This window comes from Dinoponera quadriceps, unplaced genomic scaffold (genome assembly GCF_001313825.1).
Source record: "Dinoponera quadriceps isolate SergipeBrazil2010 unplaced genomic scaffold, ASM131382v1 scaffold1352, whole genome shotgun sequence".
NCBI lineage: Eukaryota > Metazoa > Arthropoda > Insecta > Hymenoptera > Formicidae > Dinoponera > Dinoponera quadriceps.
The window spans coordinates 1,443,068-1,470,471 of NW_014555567.1; the positions used below are offsets into that span (position 1 = coordinate 1,443,068).

Genomic DNA, 27,404 nt, shown 5'->3' on the forward strand with positions numbered 1-27,404 from the left:
GAACCCGATATCGTAAGAGCGATTAATATACGGCGTTTGAAGAGAAGCGGGAGAAAAGAGAGGAAAGAGCAAATCCTTGGGGTTACCGACTGACACGTATCAACAAGAGTCTAAGTGCGCAGTAATTAATCGAATATATGCTTCGTTTACATTTTCCGAAGTCAACATGTTTCTCGTTCATCTTCGCTCTCTTGCGAGGTATCGCGTTTGCGTAGAAAAAAAACCTGATTTAGATAAGAAGTAGTCCGGATTCTATTTATTCTTCCTTTCTGTCGACAGATATCACACCACTTATTCTTACACTCAATACATACACGTTATATCAGTTTTCAGATCATTGCGCAAAACATTGTACATGTGTGACGCCTAATTTCTTAAAACGCAGTCTTTAGGCTAGAGAGACCTAAGTTCCCGTCATGCTGAATTAAAAAAGGTTGTTGCATATTCAGCTCATTGTAATGCAGCGGGATCCGGAAGTTACTCCGTTCTAATAATCTTTACCCCTCCGACCCAATATCTTTTCTCGCTGCGCCATCAGTTCCTCTTCGGTAATTTGGACTTGACATCTATTCGCGTAACGGTGACACTTTATATTGGCGCAACAGTTCGAGTCGGAGACGCACTGAAAACAAACGAAACGATACTATATGTCGCATCGATATAATTCCATGAAACGTGTCGAGAAATATTAACGACAGCTCCGTAAATTTGGACGTCTCTAATGACATTTCTATCAATCTGTTAGCGTAAATGACACATTAAATGTGCATTAAATCATTCCAAAGAAGATATTTTAACGAACAGAAAAAGACACACATACAAAAGAATGCTTACGCACAAATTAAAAATACGTCGAATTAAGAGAATGCAAGAACGGAATAATCAAATAACGAATAAACATGTAACGATAGAATGTGCTTTTTGCTGAGAGGATTAAATCTCAACGGCATTATTGCTAAAATCGGACGTATGTTTGTTCTATATTCAGCCGTGAGTTCTTGTTTTCACGATGAGCCGACTGTACACTTGTGGCCGCAATGTTATGCGTACAAATATTTGTGCAAATCTTTTAATATTCTATTACGTTAAATATAAACCGGAAGCACTTTCTCCGTTTTTCTTATTGATCGCAAGCAATATTGCAATATTTTTACAACGCGCGAAGCTAAATAGTGACAGTGAAAGGAAAAGCAATGTTGAGAGAGAAAAAATTAAATACGCGACAATAAGTATACTTACAGGGTCACCATGTCGACCGCACCTTTCAGTTGCCATGATACAAGAAACAGCTAACAACGTTACGAAGACGAACAGCATTAATTTCGCCATCTTTTCACAGTGTTGCAATCTGGAAGTAATTATGGAAAATTAAAGAATCGAGTGTATGAATCACAAAATAAACCTTCAATCGTACTATCGTACTAATTTTCGTTTTAATTCTATTATATTTATATTTATGCTTATATTTTATTGTATTAACTTTCGTACTAATTATGAAATATTCATATATGTATAATTAACATGCGATTTTAATCGCTCGTTGAAAATATTCACAATTCGATATCGTGTATAGTGTAAAATTCCATTCGTTACTTTAGCTTGATTGATATTCTTATCTCTGTTTTCACTCTCAATTTACATATGTTCTTCTAGACGGAGATTCATGAAATTCGGCTTACGTAATGCGATAAGTTGACCGTGAGTTTTATATTAGCGCAACTGACAACAGGTATATACACGAGTGAATCATGAAGGTCTGACTCAACTAATTCTTCAACAGACAAGGCGTGCACTGAAGTCTAAAATTTACGCATTGAAGTCTTGCAATTTACGTCGAAATTCGATTACGAAAATGCTTCTAATGCACCGTTGAAACCCACTATTATTTTAACTGTCGACGACGAATATAGTGTACGTAGATATTACGCTACGATTCTATCTAATATAGAGATAATTAGAAATAATTGAGAAGATCGCATATTATACACACAGATACACGCATAATAAAGTTTTTGTGACATTAGCAGATATTTAACGTCTCAAAAGAAAGGGAAAGGAAAAGAAAGAAATATACATATACACGAGTATTAAAAATGAATTATAATGAAAACTTTTCAGGTTTACTTCATATGAACGAGTTGAAATAAGTTCATTGTGACCTTCAAGAAAATCAAACAATATACTATAATTTTTTAAAGATAAGACTTATCGTTATCAGTTTAACGATTATTCGATAAAATGCGCAGTTCGTGTTTTAAAATACCTCTATGATTATTAATTTTATTGTGTGAAAGATACATTACACAATCTTATTTATTCAATGTTTTCATTTAACCTATTTGATAATTTCTTTTTGTCTTGGAATGAATTCGATATTATAGCAATTTTCTCGAGAATTATAAATCGCGTAGGTAGACACTCACCGAATACTTCAACGAACGTTCCTTCTTGAGCCCGACTCTCTCGAGAACTCGACCTCGACTGATGTCTTGGTTTACTACGGTCAAGGCATTTATATGACTGGAACGTTCCACACAGACGAATTCACATGTTTTGTACGTATCTTGATACGTGCAACGTACGAGCGATATAGTGAGTGTTCGTTACATTCCCTCACAAGCGTGACGCATTCATGTAACACATTAGAGAGCTATATGCATGACTGTGCATATGTATGTAGAACGTATACATCAGTGTGTCATACATGATGATTACTCTTTGTCTTTTTCTTTTTACTTATTGGCGTCTTATCTGAACTCTGTGTACTACTCATACATTCGTATTATATTATCGCTTTGACGGGCTGTGACTGTGTGTACATGTACAAGGTGTCCCAGATCTATAAAAAAATCGTTTAGCAACAAATTCTTCGAAACTATTGATGTCACGCATTAATCGCGATATTTCGTTTTACGTAGCTCTCGGTATTTGTTTCTGGGTAATTACCGTAAGATCAAGTTAGATTGCATCATCATGATAAAGATTTTGCAATCTATCAAAATGCTTTACATGAAAGTAATCCGTAAGTTCAATACTTATAACTTTAACGCTGAGAATTCCCGTTGTTTGTCGATTATTTCGTCGACATTACAGAACAGAAAAGTCTTTTCTTCACCGTTATCTTCGCTATTGCAATCTAGTTCCGATTTACGACATCCGAGTACATCCGAGCAATGAGGAAAACGGTAATTTCGAAGAAAACAGTCAATTTCTTTGTCGCATTTGGAGCTACTTAATCTCGTGTTTTCGAACAACTGTAATTATACCGAGGAAAAATATAGTGTCGAACCCGTGATCTATTCTACTTATGTCTGTCATCCAAGTATCTACAAGTTAGTCATTTATATTATGAATAGATTAACGCAAGTAATTTCTACGTGACTTGAATGCAAATAGTTGCTAAACGCTAGACTACGGAAGTGCATTACACCGTGGACACATCCGTTGCGTCAATCTCGGGCGCGCCTTTGTCGGACGGGTTGTTTTGGAGAGTTATTGCAGGTATTTCGATTATTAAATATTACCCCCATACAGAAATACGGGAATTGCAAAAAGGCGCCTTCCGCTGATATTCTCTTTCCATTTCACCAGTATCGAATGCACAAGTGCTTTTTGCCCTTTGCGCCGGCATTCTATCGAGTGCATATTGCGCGCCTCGTGCATTCCATTGATTCTCCGACAAAGCGCTCTTGTTCTTTAATTCGGTTGACAGGAAACAACAGGAAAGGAAACTGAATCATCCGGTAGCATTGTCCTTTTGTTCGCCCATAGTGGCTGAATAGGAATAGTCGGGGTTTTTTTTCCTGTCATCGGGGAAGCTTCGACACATCATGAGCCGAATTAACCTTTTTAGTATATCCGCAGCGGTGGCAGACACGCTTGACGCTTTTAAGCGACATGAGCGTTCCGCGGATTTATCGCCGTCCGTTCGACTCAAGTGCTATCGCCGTTTTGAGCTTTTCAGTGTCAGTCTACGTACGAGATGTTGGAAAAAAGGAAGAATATTCATGAATATTTACAGACGTCTCGACGATTTATTCGCGCAGCCGTCTCTTAGGCCATGAGAATGAAATTTTTGTCATTTTAAACATGCGATTTGAAAGAATGTATCGCATAATTTCAATATGCTCACAAATGTCGATAATCGCCGCTCGTGGCGGAATAATGATAAGCGCGAAACGATTAGGGGGAATAGTTAAGTAGCTTGCGTTTTACCAGCAACGCAAAATGCGTTACCCATTTTAAGTATACATATATATTGTTACAAATTAATACGGAACAATATAAATATCCGAGAATTTGCATTTAATTGGTGAAAATATAAATGTATAAAGAGTGCGTGCGTATGTCAGATTCAGTTTAACAAAGTGCAACACAATACCAATTATTCCTATATTATTAAATATCATGCTCATAACGTAGCATTTATATTGTCCATGAACGCATGTTTTGTACATAACATTTACGGAATTTTACACGGCTATTTTACTTTTGTCGACTGAATATAATAGTTTGCTCGCTGTAATTAAGTGACGTTTGCGATCCACTCTAGGATTCACCGCGTAATGATATCTACGTGATTAATAATAAGGAGTAAAAATCGTTGAAATCGCGTCGCAATTGTCAACTCGATGTAGCAAGCTCGATACTCTATTAAATTATTTGCCTGTTTTCTGGCCTTTTAACATCCTTAACGTGCACTTGTAATATTCGAGCTTTTTATTCTGAAGGAACAAAGGAACAATTTTAGTATATATGCATTTTGACTTGCATTTCTTTTTTTCTTTTGCTCGGATGGTCCACGATTTGATTAACGAATTCCCGTAAGAACATTCTGCGAAAAGACGAGATAAGCTTTTTATTTGTCCCTCAATTTACTCGATTTTAGCCACAAATCTATAAAGCGCTAATAATGACGTGCCAATCTTTTTACGCGCGTATTATTACATCGATTAATTGAAGTATATTTAATTATTCATCTAACAACTAAACATAGCGTTCATAGCGGGAGCTACATATGCGTATATGTATATGCAGTATGTAATAATAGATATTAAATTTCAAGCACATCCGATTGTTCCCGCAGATATATTTACGATAATCCCTCCAAATAATAATGGGCGCGGTCGTCTAATTCGTTTTAACCATTATCGAAGAATTAATGATTATGTGTAAGTACAGCTTTACTGTGCGTATAGAGTAATTACACGAACGCATTTCGCGTTCCCTCCCATTGTATCTCTGACTTTTTATAATTTTATAATTATAATAATTACAATAATTAATTACTAATAAATAAGACGAAGAACATTGATGGCTTTTTAATATCTTTTATTTAAAGTATTGAACATGATGTAAAATCTTATCTCTTGAGAAAGAGAGAGAGAGAGAGAGAGAGAAAGAGAGAGAGAGAGAGAGAGAGAAATAAAATAATGTCGTAATTGGGTGCAAAAGAGTGTCGTAAGATAATGAGTCGTCGTATCAATTGATCAACTGAGTAGCACATTCGGTGGATATGAGCCAAGTCCGAGAAGTTTCTTGTCTTTTCATGAAACAGGAAGGAGACCTCCCCCTGACACGCATTTGTGTGCATAAAACGCACATACCAGACGAAGATCACGACAGCACTGATCAGTTGTCATGCACTAAAATACATAAAACGTTTAAGAATTAAATATTTCGAATCATTCAATATTTATTCAGATTCATAGTGTTGCGAATTGCTAGTCGCCATCACGATCAAAACATGTCACGATCTTCAATATATATTTCTATAGGAACTTTTGATACACGAACCGCAACAATCATAATAAAATTTCGCTTAATAATGCGAATAAATGTGTCCCGTATGCTATACTTCAACTAATTCTATTAATTAATCGATATCGCGCATTCGCGAAGACACATTAAAATGCTGTACCAAGATTTTCAATATTATTTCGATTTGCTTTTCACATTCGCAATTTGCCGTAAACTATTAAATGTCAATTTATAACTATTTATAAATGTAAGAGCGAGTGAAAAACTTACCGGTTCTCCAATACCACTGCATTTACCATCTCCTTGAGGGGCAGCTATGACCATCGTGGCAATAACGAGAAGGACGAAAATAACGAACTTCATTTTGCTAAAAATATTTTATTCTTCTGGAATTATCAAATTTCTGTATAAGCGGTGTTTTATAATTCGATACAATAATAATTTAATAATAATATTATTTTGACAAAAATATCTCAGTAATAAACTCTGTGTGCACGAGTGTATCTCTCTTTTGAATACCAGAACTTATAAAACATCTTGAGTACACGACTGTTAATTGTTAAATGGTTAATTAATAAATGTAAATATATATTTTTATATATCAGTAATATAAATATTATTACATAATTTATCTCTGATATTATTAATATATAATTTATATACTATAAAACATAGTATATTTTTTGCTGATAAATTTATTACTTTTTTATATATATATATATACCAGCATATATATATATAATTTATATATTAGTAAAATTTTATATACTAATATGTTTTTATATTCAGTGTCGGTTTAAAGTAACTCAGTCACAAATATAACTTACTGTCTCTTTTGATATAGACTACTTTATTGGTCGTGTATGATCCCAAGTGGCCGATATCTTGATCCTCGCAGAGTTTTTATACCTCACGTATATTTGAGCACACTTGAGTACACTATTAATTCATTCGTTTTATAAAAATGCAATTTCCAATGATACAGTTTTTTTCTATTTAATATCTCCGTCTGCAACGAAACATCGTCGCTGTCCGTTATATAAGATAAGAACATTTATCGTTGAATGTTTCAAGCAAACACCCGGTGTATATTCAGTTGTAACTGCACATTAAAATGGAAAATACAGAGAAAGTTTATCGAAACAAATTACTGCAGCCGCGTTATGTAACAAGTTCAAGCAACGGGAATTTCTAATTAAATAAGTACATCCGTGGCGTCCAATATTACTGTGTAATAACAGAAGTTCAATTCGATTAATTACATCGACCAGCTATGATGTATTAATCGCCTCTTGCGACAGTTTATGGTGTTGCTATAAATTCACATGCGACATGAACATGTGTACGAATGCGCTCTTATAAGTATCCTCTGCAACTGATCGTTGCAGCAACACGGTTACTAATACAGGGAATATGAGGAAATGTACGCATTACAATTCGTAATTGTATGAGTATATATTGTCAATTATTTACATCAATTACATGGGATAAATCTTTTGTTTTACGGTAAAATGCAAGCCTGAATCGTTGCAAGTCCATGCGAGAAAATCCAGATTTCTAGAAGATTTAAGGCTGGAAGGCGGGCCAGTTGCATTAGACATAGTCGTCATTGTTGTTAGGCGGAATAGCAGCTCGCCACTGCCATCTCCATGGTTGTTCTCCGTTACCGTTATTATTGCCCTGAGCTCCATAAGGTCCTCCTCTTATTATGCAACGTTTGGCCATTGGGTGGCACCACCCATTGTAGCAGCAATCGCCGTTCGTGTTGCACTGTTAAGACGAATGATGAAATGAATTAACAAATTCGCAAGATACATGCGATGTTACTCTCGTAACTTCATTATTGTTCGAATCATTATCATTCGACCCTTAAATTCCGAATCGTGATACTCAGGCAAGCAATATATGCTCATGCAAGCACTATATGCTTAATTGCTTTCTGTGACAGTGTGAATTGGAATTTTTACCACCGACCAATGTACCGTCGGCGACAGTTTATTAATTAATTAATACAATTTTGTTTATTTAATTAATATTTTGGGAAAAAAGTTATTTTCGGATCTATTGTGAGACGTGCATGGGAATCGACGTATATGAATTTACGACTAACATGTATTTCGTTTACTTCTCTGCATCGATAGAAAATAAATTAGGTGAAAATAGCGTTAAGTAGATCGATTTGACATTCTCAATAAAACGAACATATACGTCGGTGAAAAATTTCGGTACACGCATGTTACAGATTTATAATGGTGCAATACTTACCAAAGCGCCGGGCGGAGAGCAAGCTTCGACTAAAGTCACCACAAAAAGCGCGACGAAAAGAAGTGCCAGGAATTTCGCCATCGTTGATTGGTATTCCGCAAGATGTACGGACGTCAAGGAAATTGCCAGAAGAGTGTTCACCGAATTAGAGCAGGCAGCTACTCACTTACAGTGCGTTCTGATTGGGGTGGAATGAATCTCGTCGACTGTCGCTCAGTTTATATAGGCTGGTGCATGTGAACATAGAAGCATAAAAATCATAATTTTTAAAACACACGGATGCGCAACACACCTTGAGAATTCTTCTGCGTGAACACCGCTTAGGTCACGTCACTGATATTATTATCGTTTATCAGATTTCGTTGATCGCGCAAATGTAGCGCGCGAGTCATAGAGGTAAATAAATTACGTAAAGATATATATGTACACGGATTTTTGCGGATCTCCTCTGCGAAAAATCGTAAACCCCCCGCAAAACAACATCGCGATAACAACAGTCTTTCCTCGCGATAATGCGTGCAATTGTACCGCTTCTGTTTATTCGATATCGCGATGGTTAATCCACCCTATTAATTGCAATCAAAGCAACTAATATCCCGAAAAATTGATCTCAATATTTGTGCGTACATTTATGAATATATTTATACGCGAATACATTTTAAACTTATATTTCACATGATATTTTTGTATATACCATATTTTATGATATTATAAATACATTAAAAAAATATTTTCACTTTTGCATTTTTATATTACAAATATATAGAATTTCTTTAAAGTTATTATGTTTAATATTATATAGCAGGAAAATATATACATTATTTTTGTGTTTTATTCTCTATTTAGACCATGACAAGGTGATGAAATCATCAACGGGAACTTAAAAGTCTATCAAAAATCACATATATAATTAAGATTTAGTATGCAATTAATACATGGTAACAAACAGAATGATAAAATGTGATTAATATTATTTATTTTCCGATCTATTTCTACATATATTGAAGAACATTATTTTGAATTTTCATTTTTCGATAAGAATTCATAAACTATTGAAATTACCTCCAATTCTTTAGTAAAACGCAAATCTAGAAAGATATATTAACCTATATAACATTAAATTGCTATCTAACAGAGTCGTCACGTTTAAAAATAAACTAGCAGTAACGATGCAACTTGTGTACGTCTTGATAACGTTATTTTCTTTCCGCATTCCTTTCCATTATGCTAAGTCATAAATAACCCTTGTTTTTCTCTCTTCAGAAAGTTATTTTCATGCGTGAAATACCTCACAATTAGAACCTACAATCTCTCTATAATATTATAATATAAAATAAAAGAAAATATACAGAATGTGAAAAATAATAAAACTATGCAGTCTTGTGTATGTGATATCGTGATTCAATGTCCTGAAAATCGAACACACTGACGATATGCGCTAACGTACCTACATAATACATAAAAAAACAACAACTATAGGATAACGTTTTATTAAATAAAAACAAACGGCTCACCGAAAGTCACGCGACCTTCAATTGTACTCACGCCGGTATGCGCTTTGTTCGAAGCCATAACAACCATAAATTTAGGAGAGGAAACACGTCAGACGAGATCGTCTGTTACTCCCTATTCTTTTAATATCAAATTAGCCGATATTAATGTATAAAATAAGAATTTACAATTCGTGTTACGCTCGGCGTGCAACGAGATCGTTGTGATCAATGAGAGCGTCCAGAAATGTAAAAAGTAATTACCGAATTTGTATCATCAAAAATTTAAAAGAGAAATACGCTGCAATCTCCTCTATTGTTTTAAGTAATTCGAAAAATTACATTTTGATACTTCAAATCTGGCCGAATACGCAGGCACCGTATGAAGGCAACTTCAGTTACTCCGTGTGAAGGCAACTTCAGTTACTAAGAACGCAAGCATGAACGCGCATACGGACGCGGACGCGGTATCGAGGAATTCGGTTCAAGGCGAACGGAATCAGTATCAGGATAAACTTACAGGTTCAGTATCTTTTCTATTGCGATCGGAAAGCGAAATATATTCATCGCAACAATCGGTGCAATCGATCTTCAATTCGCGAATTTTCACGCGTATTTTCGTGTCGTAAATGTTCCTCTCGTTGATGCGAACGTGATTTTCATTATCAATTCTTTACGTGCAATCCGTGCCATAGTGAAAAGTTAGTGTAACGTTGGATATTACGATAATATATCTGAAATAGTTGAGTAAAACATGTAGCATGCTATGTGCTCAGCTCGTCGAAAGTCGACGCGTCTTTGTATACACGACACACTTGTAGGTTAGGTTAGGCTAGGTTGCTACGCGTTCGCGTTACAACGGTCCTACGCATCGGTCAACGTACACGTAGCGGCGTTGTTTGTTTTACTTGATTTTCTTCAAATAATCATCGAAGGTAAGAATTCATGATGGCCCCCCACACCCCGATCATCGTATTTTCGAATCACCGTGAGCAGTGAGAGCGTACCGAAAAGTCATTATTATCCTAGACTACATAATGGTTAAAATCGAGACAAGATGTCTTAAAGACGTCCTAAACACGTTTTTCGGAGGTTATGTATTAGACATCTTCAAGACATCTTATATCTTAAAGAAGTATTATCTGAGATGTCATTAGACTTGAAAAAGAAGTAGAATCGGAAAGCATCCGTATTCTCTTAATCCATCTAAATCTAAACTATCGTAATTTTACACTATTTTATTCGCGCTAACCAAAAAAATCATCTTTTTGTTTCAGATCAAGCGGGCTTCGCAGACACACACGCAGATGCAGTTCCGAAGAAAGCAGATGCGAAGGCTGCAGATGCAGCACCGGAGGATCCGGTTCGGGATAGACAGGGTCGACTTGAAAGTAAATTGACGTACCTGCGATACCTTTTCCTTTAACACGTTCATTGCCAATCACGCGATATCGCGTGATGCGCGAGTTCTCACCAAACGGCCGATTACGCTTGATCGCGTGATAGATATTTAGAGAACATAAATCCTATGAACATAATAATAAAAGCATATAAAGAATATATTAACTTATTTTGAGCACAATAAAAACTAAATAAAAAAATAAAAAAACATTTGGCCACCACACGAAATTCCAATGTTCAGCTTGGCAATGAATGTGTTAACTCTTCGCAGTCAAAACCGGGATATAGATGTCAAAACGACGTCGAAATGGCGAATTGCGACCGCGAAGAGTCAATCCACCTGCATCTGTATTCTTATTTGTTTCTTACACACAGTCCCTAAATCTAATCTGTAAAATATTTTCTGTTCTAGAACTAAAAAACGGAACATGGCCGACTCTGAGCTGCGGCATATTCAGTGAGTAAACAAAATGAATAAGAAATATTTCAAGGAGGTAGTATGGTTTACAGATTCTTGTGGAATCAGAACGATTTACATTTGTTAGTAGATCGCATGTGTGTGTGTGTGTGTGTGCTGTCTTACGAAATAGGCTCTTGAAATAATTAGAGGATCGTATCTTTGAGCGCTTATGCGTCACCTCTGGCAAATATTTAAATGTAGGAAATATTGCTCGTAGGAAATATTGCTTAATACCTAACATTAAGTTTTAATAAATTCATATAAATTTGATATATTCCGGCCATTTGTGTTTTTATATTTGATTCAGGCGCAGAAAGATTATTCAATATAACCATTTATTTAGTGCAATCCTCTAATTGTTTCGAGTAGTGCATAATCGCGCATTAGAATTGCGCCATCACGCGTAAAACACACGATTGCTTCGTTCACGATATATATTTCACGATCATTACGGTTACACTGAGAAGAAAGTATTAAAAAATTTATTTGTAGGATATAAGGTTTATTTCATATAAGTAAACCTTATTTCTCTGAAATAAACTTTATATTTCACAAATAAACTTTTTAATTCTTTTTTCCTCGATGTAATTTCCTAGATCTCTCGTATGTATGCGATTACGTTTTGCAACAAATTAATTTTGCCAAAAAATTTCGCTAAAGTCAAAGTATCACGAAGTAATTTTCGCGCAAGTATTGTCGCAAGTCATTGTTTGTGAGGAAATATCACATCAATCGCGATCACTTCGCTTACAATTGACGTTAAGAAATTTCGTAATAAATCTTTAATTCGTGTTTTCCCGCACACAATGACTTTGCTCGCGAATTTTAATTTTTGGAGTTCATTACGAATCTTTTTTCCGCATCTTTTGCGTCCTGTGAACATATTATAGCGATATTACAGAAAGTTACGAATTCGCGAAACGGGAAACCCGTTTTCTTCGTTTTTACCATTCAGGTCTCGGATTTTATCGAAGACATCATGGTTATCAATTCACGATCTTTTATCCGCGATTCGCGAGTATATTTGTTACGTGTCGGAAAAGTTATCACGTGTCGCGATAGAATTAAACGAAAATTCACAAATTCCGATCTCGTCTCTTGCTCCGAAATAAATCAAAGCTTTTCACTGACGGCCATCCAGACATTCGTTAAAGGCCGTTATGATGTAAATGTTAATCGCGTCGCGAATGAAATAAAGTGAAGTGAATCAACGTGGGACGAGACGCCGGTTGCGGAACGATGCGAGCAGTTCGGGACATGCAGCCGTTGCTTTCGTCGAATGGACTTGGCTGGACGTCGCTGGACTTCATCGCCAAATGGTGAGCGTTTAATTAGAACGCTTATAATGCGTCATATTACGTAGTGCATGTGTAAACGTAGTCGTGTCTGATTCCTAACGATAGAAAGTAAGGTCTTATTAGGTGCAATACTGGAAATATTTTCTATTTATTTAACACCCGAATGATACATTATGAATGTGATTGACGTATACACGGAGAAAACAAATTTTGTTAGAACAGCAAATTGTTTGTTAATTTAGTGACAGCAAAGAAATTTGTTTAGACAGCAGAAAGATTTGTTAAGAATATTAATTGCTATTTGCTGGATGTATAGACAGCAAAATAATTTGATTATGTTTCAATTAAATTTTATTGCTGTCGCAACAACGTTTTGCTACAGCAGCAAAATTATTTTTTCTCCTAACAAATTTGTTTGCTGTTATTATATTAACAAACAATTTGCTATATCAGCAAAATTTGTATTCTCCGTGTATATTCGCTCGAGTCATAAACAACTTTCGTCCTTTTCTGCTTTATTTTCGTGTGAAATATTTTACAATTGAGTCTGATATGGTCTACATTCGATTAATATTAACAACTTGCGCTCCCGACTGGTAGACAGCTCATCGGCTCTTTACGCGAGTGTTCGAGGAAAATGAATATTTGCTATCTTCGTCAGAGGTTATTTATGATTCGATCTGGTACATAATATGTCCACGTGAAATTATTATTGCTGTAATTAGCATTTATTTCACAACGGTGTCGCACAATGCAAACTATTACGCACTCGCATTGTGTCAAGAGTGTGTCGTACAGACGCAGTACATGTCTATACATTCTCAACTTTTTATCACCTAAAAGCGTAACGATTTCATGTTAGTCGTAATCGGCCGTTACGTTTCCCGCACGCTGTCGACGATAATTGGCGGTACCACGCGGCGTAATATTTCAGAACGCCCGCCGTGTAACTCGCGCGCCCACGTGTCATTCAGCCTATCAAAACCGCTCTCTAAATTGATTCAATCGTCGTTTTCCCGTGGGAGAAACCTCTTCGCTCAGATATTTTCGGGAATCTAGTGAAACCGCCTGCCGCGATAGTTGTCGCGTCTTTTTTTCCCAACCGACATCATTTATTCGGTGCCAAACTACGATCTAATTCGGGCTCGAACTAAATCGGAGACACCCTCGTTGAAACACTCGATTTCGGTAGCCTAACTGTAACGTATATAACCATAATCAATATTCTCATTTATGATAATCTGATATTCCTGAGAACTCTGATCCAATATATATATATATATATATATATATATTTTAAAGTTAGCATTCGTTAGCTCATTAATAATAGTCATATCGCGCTTGTCAGGATAGTGTAGGATATCGAAACAAGATATGGTTAATGAAAGGTGAGCATCCTTACGTCTCACATACATGCTATTTGACGCTATTCTAGAATAATATAAAATGTTAGACGATTCTTCGACGCAGTAGTTGACGCTTTAATCGAAATTGCGGTTTTGACTTTCTGCGAATCCTCGTAAATTTCAAGTGTTTTCATCTAGCTAAATTAACGATATCAATAGTACATGCTCGTTATAATGAATTATATAATTTGTATAATTTGTACATATAGTATTAATTACATGTGCATTAATAACAAACAACCCGATGCAGCATATAGCCGAAAATATGTAAACGCCTAATTCCCACTGTCACTCAATCTCCGACCAAATTGTAGCAACTATAAATAATATTTTCTCTCTATGCGCAAAGTTCGCTTAATTGAGTGCGCCATTATCTGTAATTTAATGCAATGTAAACGATTAAAACGTTTACCAAATTCGGTCTTGATTCCGGACTAACTGATGAATGGTAAATCATTTCATTATGACGATAATTGCGCGATTATGGAGCCGGTTGCACGGTCGAGCGTGAAAAACAACAAAAAAACCGGGGAAAAGGAGATGGCCGCAAAACATTCTGCGGAAACTCGATAAGACGGGGAAATTTTACACGCGAGCAGCAGAAATGGCATTTTTCCGCTCGCGACGGAGCATCACTCGCCGCATCTCGTGATAAAATTGTTGGAAGCGCGAGGTTATCACGGTACGATTCGACCGTTCGCAATTATCGACACATACACTTCGCAACGACGTCGTAATGTCGTTCGTCGCGTTTGTCATTCGGTCGTTCAAGTTGACGAGAATCTCACTCAAGATACACAGAGAGTCTCTTTCGAAGAAACGATAGATTCGCAGCGCGTTATCTTTCCCCAGTACTTTGCCGCAAACTCCGCTTTATAGACTTGATTACTCGTCATTTACAAGTCAATATTGTTCTGAAATCATCTCTCCTTTCATCGCACGCACGAGATAAAACGTATTTTGTATATTACTTTCTGATCTTACGGTCGAACAACGTGTACAAGATGAATCAACGTGTTGCCGTTATGACTCGTGCGTCTTTCCTTACCGGCGCGATAGAATTGTCGTGTTTCGAAGGCGGCAAATGAATTACCCGCACTACCAGACTGACGCCTGAATTAGACTTGCGTGCAGAGAGTGTGTACATTTGTATCCCTTTCCTTAACACTATGCAACATCTACACGCACTTCCGACTTACATTTCCGAGCTAACCACTCCTTTCCGTTACACGCGACGGCCGACCCCTAAGAAACCATTAAGCTCGTTACGAAATTACCATAAATGTGTCGGATAAAAACAACAGCTGCCAAGAACGCGTTCGGTATTCGAAAATGTTCATTGAGAGATTCGGTCGAGAGAGAATTGTTTGAATTTTGGTGAAGAAAATTGTTGGAAATCTATTTATCTACATAAAGTATACTATATTTGAGATATGAAGAGACGATGATTAAATGTATCGTGAGACGAATGGATATCTCAAGATGCCCCAATTTCTCAATTGTTATTTATTAGCCATTGTGTTCAAGGATTCAGTCATTAGAAATCTATCGATAAACGCACACGCGCGCGCAATGTGTCCACATAGAAAGATATAATATACTTTTAATATATCTCTTAAATTGAGATATGGCACGATTATTCTTTCTCTCTTCCCAATCGTTCTACGTAGTTCTTAAATTGTTAACTTCAACGTACAACGCAATATTATTGTGGTAAATACTATAAGTAAAGAATACGATTAGGAATCTCCAATTATAGAAAAAATCGATACAAATAAATGATTCAAAGTTTGGTAAATAAACATTCGCCGTTATCGCGCGGGATCGAAAATAATCACAGAGCAAAATAGTGTTAGATTCAGGTAATTAGTTACTGCAATACTTCCCGATAAATTTTTATATAGATTATGTAATATTTACTTAATCTAATATTTATTAATCTAAGTAAAATATTTTCTTAATAAATTATCCAAGTAAAATGTTCACTTGATCCGGGTAAAATTTACTCAATCCAAATTTACTTAAACCAAGTAAAAAATTGGCTAAAGAATAATTATCGGAGTGATTATTTGCTTGAATCTAGTACTTTTTTTCTGCGCACTATGAAAGTTTCTTCGTACAAAGATAAACATAACGTTTTAGAGCGACGCAAGATCAAACGTCGACGTCCGACGTACGTCGAATCCGTTTCTTAGCCGGAAGCTTTCGATACATATTCATTAATCCATTAATTCGTGCGGTGACATAGATGAAACACAAAGGCACGTTTAGGTGCGTGCCAACTCACCCGTTTATCGAAAGATCGATCTATTCGATGGAGAAAATATCTCTTAATCTCTCTTTCACCGTTTCTCCTCCCTCTTCCTCCTTCTCTCACTATCTTTCGTTCTCTGTCTCCCCTCGTCGTCGAGCGCGAGGTTTCGATTCGATAGAGTCACTTAAGCGATAAATCTTCGCCGCTAACGTCGTCGTCCCGTCTTTCGCGGTTTTGCTCCGTAGGATCTATCGCTCCCTTAGTTAGCGGACTCGCTTGCCTCGTCGTCTCGGTCGCGTTCTTCGGCGTAAACGTCGCCTCGGTATCGTTCTCTCCTTCCTTCCCCGGTAGCCGGTGAGAGAAGCGGAGTCTCTCTAGGCTGAAGTGCCGGACAATTTGATAATTGGATCTGCGGCAGTGCCGTGATTTACGCGCGGAAGGGTCTACGCTGACCGTCCGGGAGGGCCGCCGCCGCCGCGCGGAACCGTTCCGGAAGCAAAGTGAAGGCGATTTCGACAGATAGCGAGGGAGAGGCTGAGGGGGAAAAAGAGACGTCTTCTCGCGAATTAGCTAAAACTACTACAACTAGAGACATTGTTTTACAACATTTCTCAATTCCCGTTTCGAAGCGACGCGAGCGAGTTATCTTACTTTCACCCCAGTGTGCTTTCAATATCGCGCGATACATCGATCACGCGTCTCGCGTTAATCGGGTGCTCGTTCGGGCAAGTTTATCGATCGCTAAAGTGCCTATTTTAGATAAATGCGGAATGTCGTGATTCTGCCAGTTTCTAATTATATTTTTATCGATTATTTCATGATACGAAATTAATAATACACCTTAGTATCAGCGTAAAACTAAGATATCTAGCGCGAGATGTCTCTGAAAAGAATTATATTACCATCTTAAAATGCAATATGTGTATCGAGTAACGATACATTTCGCGGAAAATATTTGGCGAGAGCTTTAAAGCGATCTCGATTGTCCCCCGATGACGAGTGCAAAGAAGTCTCGGACGAGGGTCGAGAAGATTCGCCTGCAATTCGAACGACGTGTCTCCGAATGGGCACTTCGAGTTGAATCAAACCTACCCTGCTGAGGAAGGTGATGACCCGTAAAACGAAACGGTGAGGCGTTCGAGAGGAACCTCGTAAAGCTTCCCTTCGCTAGCGAGATGCGCGAAGCTGGCTGCTTTGTCTTTTCTTTCTCTCCTCCTCCTCCTTCTCCTCCCCACCCCCTCTATCGCCCTGACTATTCGGTTTCGCTACGCACGTCGTACGAAACGCGTCAGCCATAAAATAACAACAGGAGAAACCGCCGCGAAATAAACTCCGAGTTTCTTTATATCAGGCATACATGTGCGCGCGTGGTAATACGGCGGCTTCCTTTCCGCGTTAACCGCGTTCTGGCAAAATTTAGAAGCAAGAGGATTGGAATTAACATTATTCTCACGTAATTCTCATTAAGGGTAGATCTCGTCTGCGATCTCTTCAAGTCACGACTGGTAAACTGCGAAAATCCGGCTGTCAGAAATTGTGGTCGAGTAAAAACGCTAAATAAGTACGCGAGTGCGTGAATCGCTTTGTATTATTTTATCAAACAATTTACTTTTCCCCGTGAACACGATGATCGGTATGTTACAAAGTACGTATTCGCAGATACAGATTAAAATGGAACTTAATCAATCATAATTTGTGACAAGAGGAAATATGTGTTTAATCGGAGCTTCTGCCTAATCGATTTTTTTGAATTCTCGATAAAGACCGCCGTCGTTCTCCCTCTATCTCTTTTTCTCTCCTCCTCCTCCTCTCTCTCTCTCTCCATCTCTCCTTTTCTCACTGTCGCGCTTGCGCTATTTATTTATTGTCGCGTGTGCATCAGTACAACAAACAAGACAACAGCGATGGTGCGTACGTCGCATCTAAATTGTAAATCGACATTTGTTATTTCTTCGTTAGAAGGCATTTTTTTTAAAGTTTAACGCTGAAAGTGGAGCAGAAGTTGAAGAGAAGCCTTGAAGGTTTCGTACGAGTTTAGAGTGTTAAGGCAATTTTTACTCACTGTCAGGCATTCCAAAATTAATTGGCCATAGTTGTGCAAGAAAAATTAAACCAACATGGAGTATATTTCGAGAAAAATGAAGATGAAATTTAATGCATAATTTAAAAAGTATAAATAGCACTGAAGTTCTTCATAATCATTTAAGAAGTCAAGCATAGCTCATTTTCTTCTCTTTAAGAATATTTATTGACAAGCTTAACCTTTAAAAAATAAATGAAAAAAGATACAACTAGTAAAAATTGACACAATTAATAGGAAATAAAAACTGTTTCTTAATTAATTTTAGACGCCCATAAGGCTTGGATCTTTCTGTTTCTGTGTAGAAAGATGTACAGACTGATCTATTGATAACTAAATCTCGAAAAATCATAATTTCGTTGGATTATTTCGTAGGGTTTGGATCCTTCTTGCATAACTATGACCAACTTTCATCGCTGAACATTTGCATCGCGCTGGCATGAAAAACTCGCTTTGAAACATACCGGAAAAATCGGAAACCACTGTTAACGTCCACGTTCGCGTCCGTGTAAACCTTAAGGTCGTCCGGAAATCCGCGCGAGGCGATATCATCGAAGGGACGAACGCAGCAGTGAGCAAATCTCCGCGGAAGAACGCCCACGGTTTACGCGATTCTTTATCCTCGTATAAGAGGATTTTTCTCGGTTGTAAAAAGCTGAAATCGAGGGCACGGCGTCGCTTTATTCTCGCGGTCTGTCGCGGTGACGTTCACGGCATATGAATCTTTCCGCAGCGACGACGCGAGGACAGCCGGCGTCGCACGAGGAGGAAAAGGCAGGTTACCGTCGGCTTCCTCTCTTTCTCTCTCGACCGAGCCGTGACACGGCGCGAAAAGTTAAAGCGGAGAAAGTATGCGGGAGTCCGCCGCCGCGAGAAGGAGCGTCGGGAAGTTCGCAGCAGTGGGAAAGAGAGGACGAAGTCCTCCTCCTCCTCTTCTCCTGGCACTCGTATTATTTCCGCCAGGCGTGCGTTTCCGCGCGTTACCCTCGCCTTTCCGCGTCCCGGTCGTCCCGAAGGCGGTGACGGCGTCGCTGTTTCCCGACATCCGCGTTTTACTGTAAATTGATCTCCCGTCGTTTCCCGCCGCGGTGAAATAAGGCGGGATGACCATGTCGGGGATAACGCGCGTGCGAAATAACAGTCGGAACAGTCCGTCGAGCTGTTTCAGTTTTCTTGCTGCTTCTCTCTTCTTTTTCATTTCAGTGTTATCTTATTTATTTATCTTCGTTTAACAGAATATACTTTAAGAAGAAAGCGAGAGAGAGAGAGAGAGAGAGAGAGAGATAACTTCTTTTCTGACTTTTGCCTCGCAATAAATATTTATTCACCTGGACTTCTCGCGCGATAACTTTATCTTCGCGCGAAGAACACTTTTTTGTGCGACTTTTGATACAGCTCGGAATTGCAAACAAACGCGATTCAACACTGCACGCGAAGCCACAACACGTCGAAAGTCGTAGAACGCGAGTATAAAGAACGGCACGTACGTGCGAAGGTAGAGTCATAATCTCGAAGTCGGATCCTCCTGGGTGATGCTGTGCCGGTAATAACCTTTATCTGCGATAAAAGAAATTGATCTTATACGGCGGAAACGGCAAAGTAAACCCGCAGGCTATATCTCACCTCGCGTAATCTCGGCTTTAGTGTCTTAGGTAAAACGTATTCCCGAGCTCCCTGGGCAACATAACAGAACAGCAGACATTCGCGAGACCCTCGCCACCGGTTTCGGCTTTTCGGGTTTACGCCTAAAACGACCGATAAAATTAGACGATGCAAATCGATTGGATTCGCAGGATGACTCCCTTTCTGGACACAAATATCGACATTTTGCAGACAAATTTGTCAAATGCACACGTGCGTTAATCGAAATGTAGAACCAGTTAAATATAGTCTTTTTCTCATTACGAATGTAACATCTCGGCTATAATGTAATATAAGGTCTATATATCGCGCGATCGACTTTACATACCCTGCGTACATTTACCGTAACGTTGGAGGAGTACCAGCTTTATGCGGTCGAGCCATCGTCTAAATAAATGATAGCGTACTGTATCATATCTATCAATAATTTACTCGCGCGACAGTATTTAATGAACTCACCCCATGAATAGTACATGCAACAGCGGAGAATACACCATGGCGAGCATTAATTCGATTGAGCAGCCGACAACCTTGAAACGCCATAAATGCGATATCTTCGTTCCTTCAATTATAACCGCCGTGCGAATAATCAGAGGTGCGCGTTCGCGTAAAAACGCGAACAGGTAGAGAGGTTCGAATAAGCGATAACAGAACGATGTGGAGCGTCGAGAGCGAATTGTGTGTACGCATGTGTGTGTGTATGTAGTGCGCATACGTGTGGGGGAAAAGTCTTAATTTCCTCTGCAACGCCAACCCGCTCGCCGCCAGAGACCGTCGACATTTTTTAAGTCTGACGCGTGCTGGCCTTTTAAAGGCCTTTCTTCCAGCTGTTTAGGTTATTATAAGGACCGAGGGACGAGCCAGCGTCGAAAGGGTGACTATCTGCTCCCGGCCATTTCCTAGCAATTTCCTGACGCTGTTTTTCACGTGAACTTTTGAACTCGTTTCCCCGCAGGGCACCTTTTCACTGTAAAATATCTGCTAAGTAGCCGGCGGCAGGACTGGCCAGTTATAAATGGTCGCGTGCAAATACCGCGGGTTTTGTATCCAGATGCGTCCGGTATATTTAATGCCCCCTGGACGCCGGTCATCGTCGATGACTGCACGACGAAAGTGTCCCTTGCAGAATTAATGGTCTGTCGCGTGATATCGACAGTCAAAGATCCAAGGGGTGATCTAGTCGCGGGTTTCTTTCCACTATTTATCGTAACGTTATATGGTGTCGTAAATTCGCCCTATTATAAATTCGCTAAGACGTAGAAAGAGCCTCTTCCTATAAATAATTTTAATTTCATTCCGCATATCTTTTCTCTTTAAGAGGATCACGGCGATATCGTGAGCAATTCCGAGTGAAAAAGACTGAAAACTCGTAACATATGTTACGAGTAAAAAAGAACATTATGAAATAATAAATATATTAAGACTTTTTACATTTTCATCGGTACGTTTAAAGGAGCACTTTTTTAAACGTTTAAACGATTTCAGAGCTTCATACAACGATCCAATAGCACGTTGAAACGAACAATACGTAACGCGAAAAACACGCGTTCGGAAAGAAAAACGTACGCGCGTTTTGAGAACTTGAATTTATTTCGACTGCAACTAACATCGATATAGCGCGGCTCTTCTCTCGCGAAGAGATAAATTCCCTTCGGAGATAAATTTATATACTTTATTTGTGATGTGGTAATAATTATTAGTTAATAACATATTTTATTATAAAATAGAAGTTAATGGTAACTGATTGATTCAATTACCACATAATTACAATTTAACTGCCTCGGATGATAAATAAATAATAAATAATTTAAATTTAATTTCAATAAATTCCCGTTATACAGTTGACGTGCAAATAATGATTATTTGTCGTCTCTGCAGACATATAACTCTGTGCGCATGATTCTGTGTGCTACCATTTACACGACGGTTCAATCCCGCGCTGCAATTTTGCATTTTGAGCGTAAATATCGCGTTATAAATAAATTGCTCCCCGATAAAAAATCTATAGCCGGTATCAAGTAAGAAAAAGTGTCAAACGACGATACGTTTTCTGATTAGCCGCAACAAAAGTAGGTTGTTGCGACGCAAGGAGAATATCGCGTATTTCGCAAGAACAATTTTGCGCAGTGGATATAACGAGGATAATATTTTTAGACGCGTGCGAAGCCATTATGGGAATAAAAACGATGTTTTATTTCGGACTCGACGTTAATTATCCAGTCGTTATTTATTCCACAAGCTTCGGGCCAGAAAAGGAAACTGGATTCATCATTGCTAAGAATTCGATCGTTCGTAATAGAAACGAATCGCATGAATACGTTTAGACAGGATGTTGTCGAATTTCTTTTTAATGGACCGAAATGAAAGAGAGAGAGAGAGAGAGAGAGAGATCAATACTTTACCGATTGTAATATGAGCCCGATACGCCGTGTGAAAGCCGGATATCTATTTCGGTAGAATTCAGAAGCGATCCGTTGAGGATAGTTACTAGGATGCTATATAATTCAACGCGAGCGGAACCGTGAATAATCTACGGCTCTTGAAACCTCAAGAGAAGCACGCACTCGGAAAGTTCGACCGGTCTCGCCCGAAAATGATTTACCGAAATGACCGCGGGACGCGACGTTGTCTCTCGGATAAGCACGAAAGCATTAGCCTGGTCTTGGCGAGGTCGTACGAGCGAGAGCGAGTTTACGCATACTGACACGCGTGATTATCAGTGCGCGGAATTCATTGGCCCCCGAAGGACAGGGGTAGACTATTCATACCAATGCACCCTTGTCGAAGGGTCGCTAGACTTCGAACTTGCATCCCCTGTATTCGCGTTGCAAGGGAAACGTTACGACCTCCTCAAGACCTCGATCGAATGATCGGTTTTATATTTCTAGGTATTGGAGTAGCTCGCTTTTACACACGCGATATTATCCGCGTCTTTTGTTCGTGCTTACATCCGAGAAATTATATATAAGCTGGTTGTAATGCATTTTTTTTTTATGTACATCGTCACATATCGTCCGAGCTCGTTTCCAGTGTCTATTTGTGAAGATGGTGATATTTCTTGTCACGTACGAGTTAAACAGCGTTACATTCGTCAATACGGTATATTGGCATGTTTTGAAATCTCTATGATTTTGCAAAAATAGCATAATCTCGAGGATATTTTAAGAAGGTAATACAAAAGTAATTACATCGCATCTCAATATCGCGGCGTCGTCTGACAAAAAGAACATTATCGTCTCATTTTATCGTCTCATTAATCTCACGTTACTGCCGCTGCGCCTAAGTCTACGCTTTCATGAGAGATCAGGCTGAGTCAATAAATATCCGGCGGCCGTCGACGAATTTCGTGGACAATACTTTGGCCCCTTTTTAAGCAGGTCGATGGTGCCATCTGTCAGTAGACGCATCAACTAAGCAAATTTTACGCATGTGCATTATGCTTTCAAGTAGCCTCTAGCAGTCTCTGGGAGGAAAAGTCGGTAACGAGGATCCCTAATCGGATCGATAGCATGAAAGAATGACGAGTGCATGCCCAATTCGCGTAAATTAAAAATCTCTTTAAAAAATGGAAAAACTGAAAAAAATATAAAAAGAGAATAAAATAAAAAAAACTGCAAAAGACGAACCGATGTCTCCGGTACAGAAAAACTCGAAGTGCGATGAACACCCAAAGAATGATCTTCTTTCGAAGCTCTTCAGCACCGCGGGTTGCATTCTACCAGGCGTTTTTTCATATTTTCTCGTTTTTTACACAATCAAGATACAATTTGGTGCAATTTTACTAGTGCTGTGTGTGACAGTAGATATATTCGTTTCGATATCCTTTCACCTCTGCTCATAGATAGTTATCGCGCTTTTATATTATTTGTCTCCGTGTTTGCGTCAGATGAGCTTAAAATGCTTCCCTCTTCGGTGAACGTCGGGGCTCGCGGAATAAATCAATGAATCGAACCTGCCGAGCGGAGTCTTCATAATTCAAACAATAATGAGTATCGGTTGAATCGGAGAACGGCAATAATTTCAGGGCAGCGGCCGCGGCGGCAACAGCAGCGTATCGTTCGGCGGGAGCGCCGGCGAGCAAGCTGCCGCTCACTGTAGCTTACGTTCGAAAACGCACGTAGATCCATTACGAAACGATATAATGGCGCAGTCTATTATCTAAACAACGAGGAGCCCAGCAACGGAATCGCGGCGCGGCGCGGCGGGGTTCAACGTTATTGATATTCCCGGCGGTCGTCTCGCTTTACGTTGAAATTAGCCAGCGGAGGAAGCCGCTGCATAACGTTGTCGCGATACCACCGAGGAGCGACGCCGGTGCACTATCGAGTATCGATCATCCGGCCGCAGCCGGCTGACGAGAGCAGCTCGAGCATCGCGGAATGATACGCGTCTCCTCCGGCACGGCTCGCTTAATATCTTCGTCGAGATTCGCGAAGTGGCCGCGCTCTCGCCATCGCCGCCGACTCATAAAGTTCGACTCGAAGCTGGTGTTCACGCGAGACTATCCTACGGAATGATAAAAATGGAGGGCCTTGAGATAGATAGATAGAGAAAGGGAAGGGATAGGAGAAATGAATCAGACATCGCGTTGAAAATGACATTTACGTGTATTAGAAAACAAGATTTTTCGCCAATTCGAGAAAGGATTGCATTGTTAATTATTAATGTTATTACAAACGAGACATAATTCTTATAGTCACAATATACGTTCGGACTCTTTACGAAATATCTAGTTGAAGGTGAAAAATAATTGACGCTCCTAACTCGCTCTCATTCACAAAATGGTTGACTCGTGTCCTATCCGCAATGAACGATTCACGTGTAGAAATAGCGGAAAGAGAGCGAGCGAAATGCGGAAACAGCTGTGTAAAGTGTGCGCATCGCGAGCGACCATTGGCGAAACGCGAGCTGGCCGATAGGGTCTTCCCTGTTTGTCCAATCGATCGGGTTAAAGATTTTCGGCTTTTAATTAAGATCGCAAGGACACTCAAGTTTTCAATTAAAAAAGTACCGACGCTCTCTGCCTCGTTCTCTCTCTCTCCCTCCCTCCCTCCCGCCCCCTTTTCCTCTCTCTTTCTCTTCCTCCGCTTCTCATCATCGTACTCTGTCCCTTCGCTCTTTCGCTCAGTCTCTCCTCCTCTTTCCGCTCATATTCTCGTATTTTCGATCTCTCTCGCTGCGCGCTCTTTTTGTTTCGCTCGCCTGATACGCTGACAACATTAAATGCAATTTTGCGCAACGCATCCTCCGAGGGTACTCGGATCCCGATGGTGTCTCCCGATCCACTTTTTCCGTTTTGGCCACTTTTGTGGAGTGCGCGTGCACGCGGTTGTGTCATTTTTGTTTCCGGCAACGTTTCCGATTCTTTGTCGGACAATATCGAAAAATATTTGTTGCCTCGTTACCTCGTCGCTCGAGATCGCGCGCGATATTCTAGCAGGGCGATGCTTCGGGGATGTTTCATCTGCTTGAAATATTCGAGCGGCCACTTCGTCCTGCTTCTAGATTCTCGGCTACCGGGAAGTCGCGTTCTTTTTTAATCTTGAAACGTCCGTCATCTTGTAGAGACGCGGGAATCACAAGCTCGTAACCATATAATTGTTTCAAGCGACACACACACACACACACACACACACACATGTGCTCACATTTAAATAAGAAGCAAGATATCTCGCGAAGACGCCCGAAAGAGCTCGTCCGTCACGCACCGATAATCGTGCGTCGCGCGATGACGGCAAACAGAAAGCGAATGTGTAATCGGGATGAACTGTGCGGAGGGATGGGGCGGGAGGGGGTGGTATTTTTGCCGACCATCCCCGTCGGCATCGATGCGAGAGTTGCGAACGGGTAACCCTCGCGCAATGCCAATTTTTGCACATACAAAAGCGCGGAGAGAGCGCGTGCCGCGGCGCTTCCCGCCCACGCATACACGTACGCACACGAGCGCGCGTAGCGCGCCCGATAATGCTGCACGATGACCATGGGACACCGGGCTGATTGGGGTGTGCTGGCGACCTATGCAGTTTAATTTATGTTGCATCACCAGCCAGTCGTACGTTGCATCAACTGCTCGCTTCGCTCTCGCGTTTCGTCGTTCGAGCGAAGACGGCGATCGGCGATTTCGTCTTCGGCGATTTCGTGTTCGCGACCCGACCGGCGCCTTCGCGTGTGACTCGTGTATCTGTACGTGTGTATGTCTATATATACGCACGTAGACGCCCTATGCGCACGTGTGCCTGTGTGTGTGTGTGTGCGCGCATATGCGCACGTATGCGTATATACAAGTGTGCGCGCAAGTTGAATCCAGCAGCGTGGCTGACGTCAAGTAGCACGTTCGTGGCCAGCCATCTTTGCCAACCGTGCCCGTTGCAGATAAATAAATATAGGGGGTTGCGTTTGTTTGCCTACGCCGGCGATTTATCAGTGAATTTAGTTGTACGTCTCATATCGATGAATGGGCTTGCAATCAAGTGGCGATTGGTGACAACATTCTTCGAATTCCATTGAATTTGTTCACATGATGAAAGATATTTTATTTCGAGATTAAGAAACTGTTTCTTTTCTTGGAAGCGATTTAAATAACACCGAAATAGCGACTTAAGGGCGTATAGCGACTCGAAAGACGGACTCGCGGGAATGAGCGCTTTAATGAAGTGGTATCGCGATTGAAGCGCAGAATACTATTCAATATGGTGCTTCTATTTTTATCCGAGACGAAAAAGGTCGCCTGCGGGAGACTCGCAGTCTTCTTTAATACTAACGTCATATTTCCACCATTGTTTCATAAGTGAATAAATCTTCCGATAATTGTTCCGCCGCGGAATTACTCAAGATTTAATTCTACGAGACCGCACCTATACGATCGGCGCGAGAATTCCACGCGCGGAAGACGCGACGTTACTCTTTCGTAGCGTAATTCATTCCCGACGTTTCCTCCCTCGACTCTCTTACGATAAAACTAAAGTCAATGGACCAATACGCTCGTCATTGGCCGACGTGTGATTTAGTGGTCGGCGACGAATCGGGCTCGCGATACGAACCGGTCGTTTATCAACGCATCCGAGCCAAGATCAAAAGAGCAATAAATAAAGGAGCGTTATGCACGAGTCGTCGCGCGCGCGATACTGAAGCAAAGTCCGAGAAGCGACGCGGGAGGAAAGCTAATTAGCGCGGATCGAATCTTCGGCGCTTGATAAATGGACAGCCAATATTTGGACTAAGGGTGTCCCCCGGTCGCGCTTTTTCACTTTTTATCGTCGAGTTCTTTCCACACCGATCGTCGGAAGACGCGCGCCGCGCGGGGTTGAAAGGAAATAGATGACGACGCGCGCGTACGCACAACTTACGCG

General features: G+C 39.9%; 2 protein-coding genes and 1 long non-coding RNA gene across 5 annotated transcripts in view; 1 reads left to right on the top strand and 2 right to left on the bottom strand.

Annotated features, from left to right (window-relative positions):
• Positions 1–228: 228 nt before the first annotated feature.
• On the bottom strand, positions 229–2,531 carry LOC106744728 (omega-conotoxin-like protein 1). Of its 2 annotated transcripts, XM_014619719.1 has the most exons (3): positions 2,424–2,531; positions 1,240–1,348; positions 488–622 (listed from the first exon to the last, which is right to left on the bottom strand). In XM_014619719.1, the coding sequence occupies exons 2-3, from the start codon at positions 1,327–1,329 to the stop codon at positions 488–490; spliced, it is 225 nt and encodes a 74-aa protein (XP_014475205.1). In that variant the 5' UTR covers positions 1,330–1,348; positions 2,424–2,531. The 2 variants fall into 2 exon arrangements, with proteins under 2 accessions (XP_014475206.1, XP_014475205.1); XM_014619720.1 differs by lacking the exon at positions 2,424–2,531 and having other exon boundaries at positions 229–622; positions 1,240–1,329.
• A 4,707-nt stretch (positions 2,532–7,238) lies between these two features.
• Positions 7,239–25,741, bottom strand: LOC106744697 (omega-conotoxin-like protein 1). The gene is made up of 3 exons (XM_014619656.1): positions 25,461–25,741; positions 8,026–8,252; positions 7,239–7,530 (listed from the first exon to the last, which is right to left on the bottom strand). Exons 2-3 carry the CDS (start codon positions 8,104–8,106, stop codon positions 7,354–7,356), a joined length of 258 nt encoding a protein of 85 aa, XP_014475142.1. The 5' UTR covers positions 8,107–8,252; positions 25,461–25,741; the 3' UTR covers positions 7,239–7,353.
• The window catches only part of LOC106744699, a 185,799-nt gene continuing 168,761 nt past the window's right edge, over positions 10,367–27,404 (top strand). Inside the window, exons 1-3 of one of the 2 annotated variants that reach the window (XR_001374475.1) lie at positions 10,367–10,450; positions 10,793–10,906; positions 11,329–11,373. This is a non-coding gene — a long non-coding RNA (uncharacterized LOC106744699). Of the gene's footprint in view, positions 10,451–10,792; positions 10,907–11,328; positions 11,831–27,404 lie in introns of those variants that run through there. The other variant, XR_001374474.1, reaches the window with a different exon arrangement.

Coding starts and splice junctions, on each gene's coding strand:
- LOC106744697 (XM_014619656.1), bottom strand. CDS start 8,106: ATGGCGAAATTCCTGGCACTTCTTTTCGTCGCGCTTTTTGTGGTGACT. Junction 7,531..8,025: donor GCTCTCCGCCCGGCGCTTTG/GTAAGTATTGCA, acceptor TCGTCTTAACAG/TGCAACACGAACGGCGATTG.
- LOC106744728 (XM_014619720.1), bottom strand. CDS start 1,329: ATGGCGAAATTAATGCTGTTCGTCTTCGTAACGTTGTTAGCTGTTTCT. Junction 623..1,239: donor GCGGTCGACATGGTGACCCT/GTAAGTATACTT, acceptor GTTTGTTTTCAG/TGCGTCTCCGACTCGAACTG.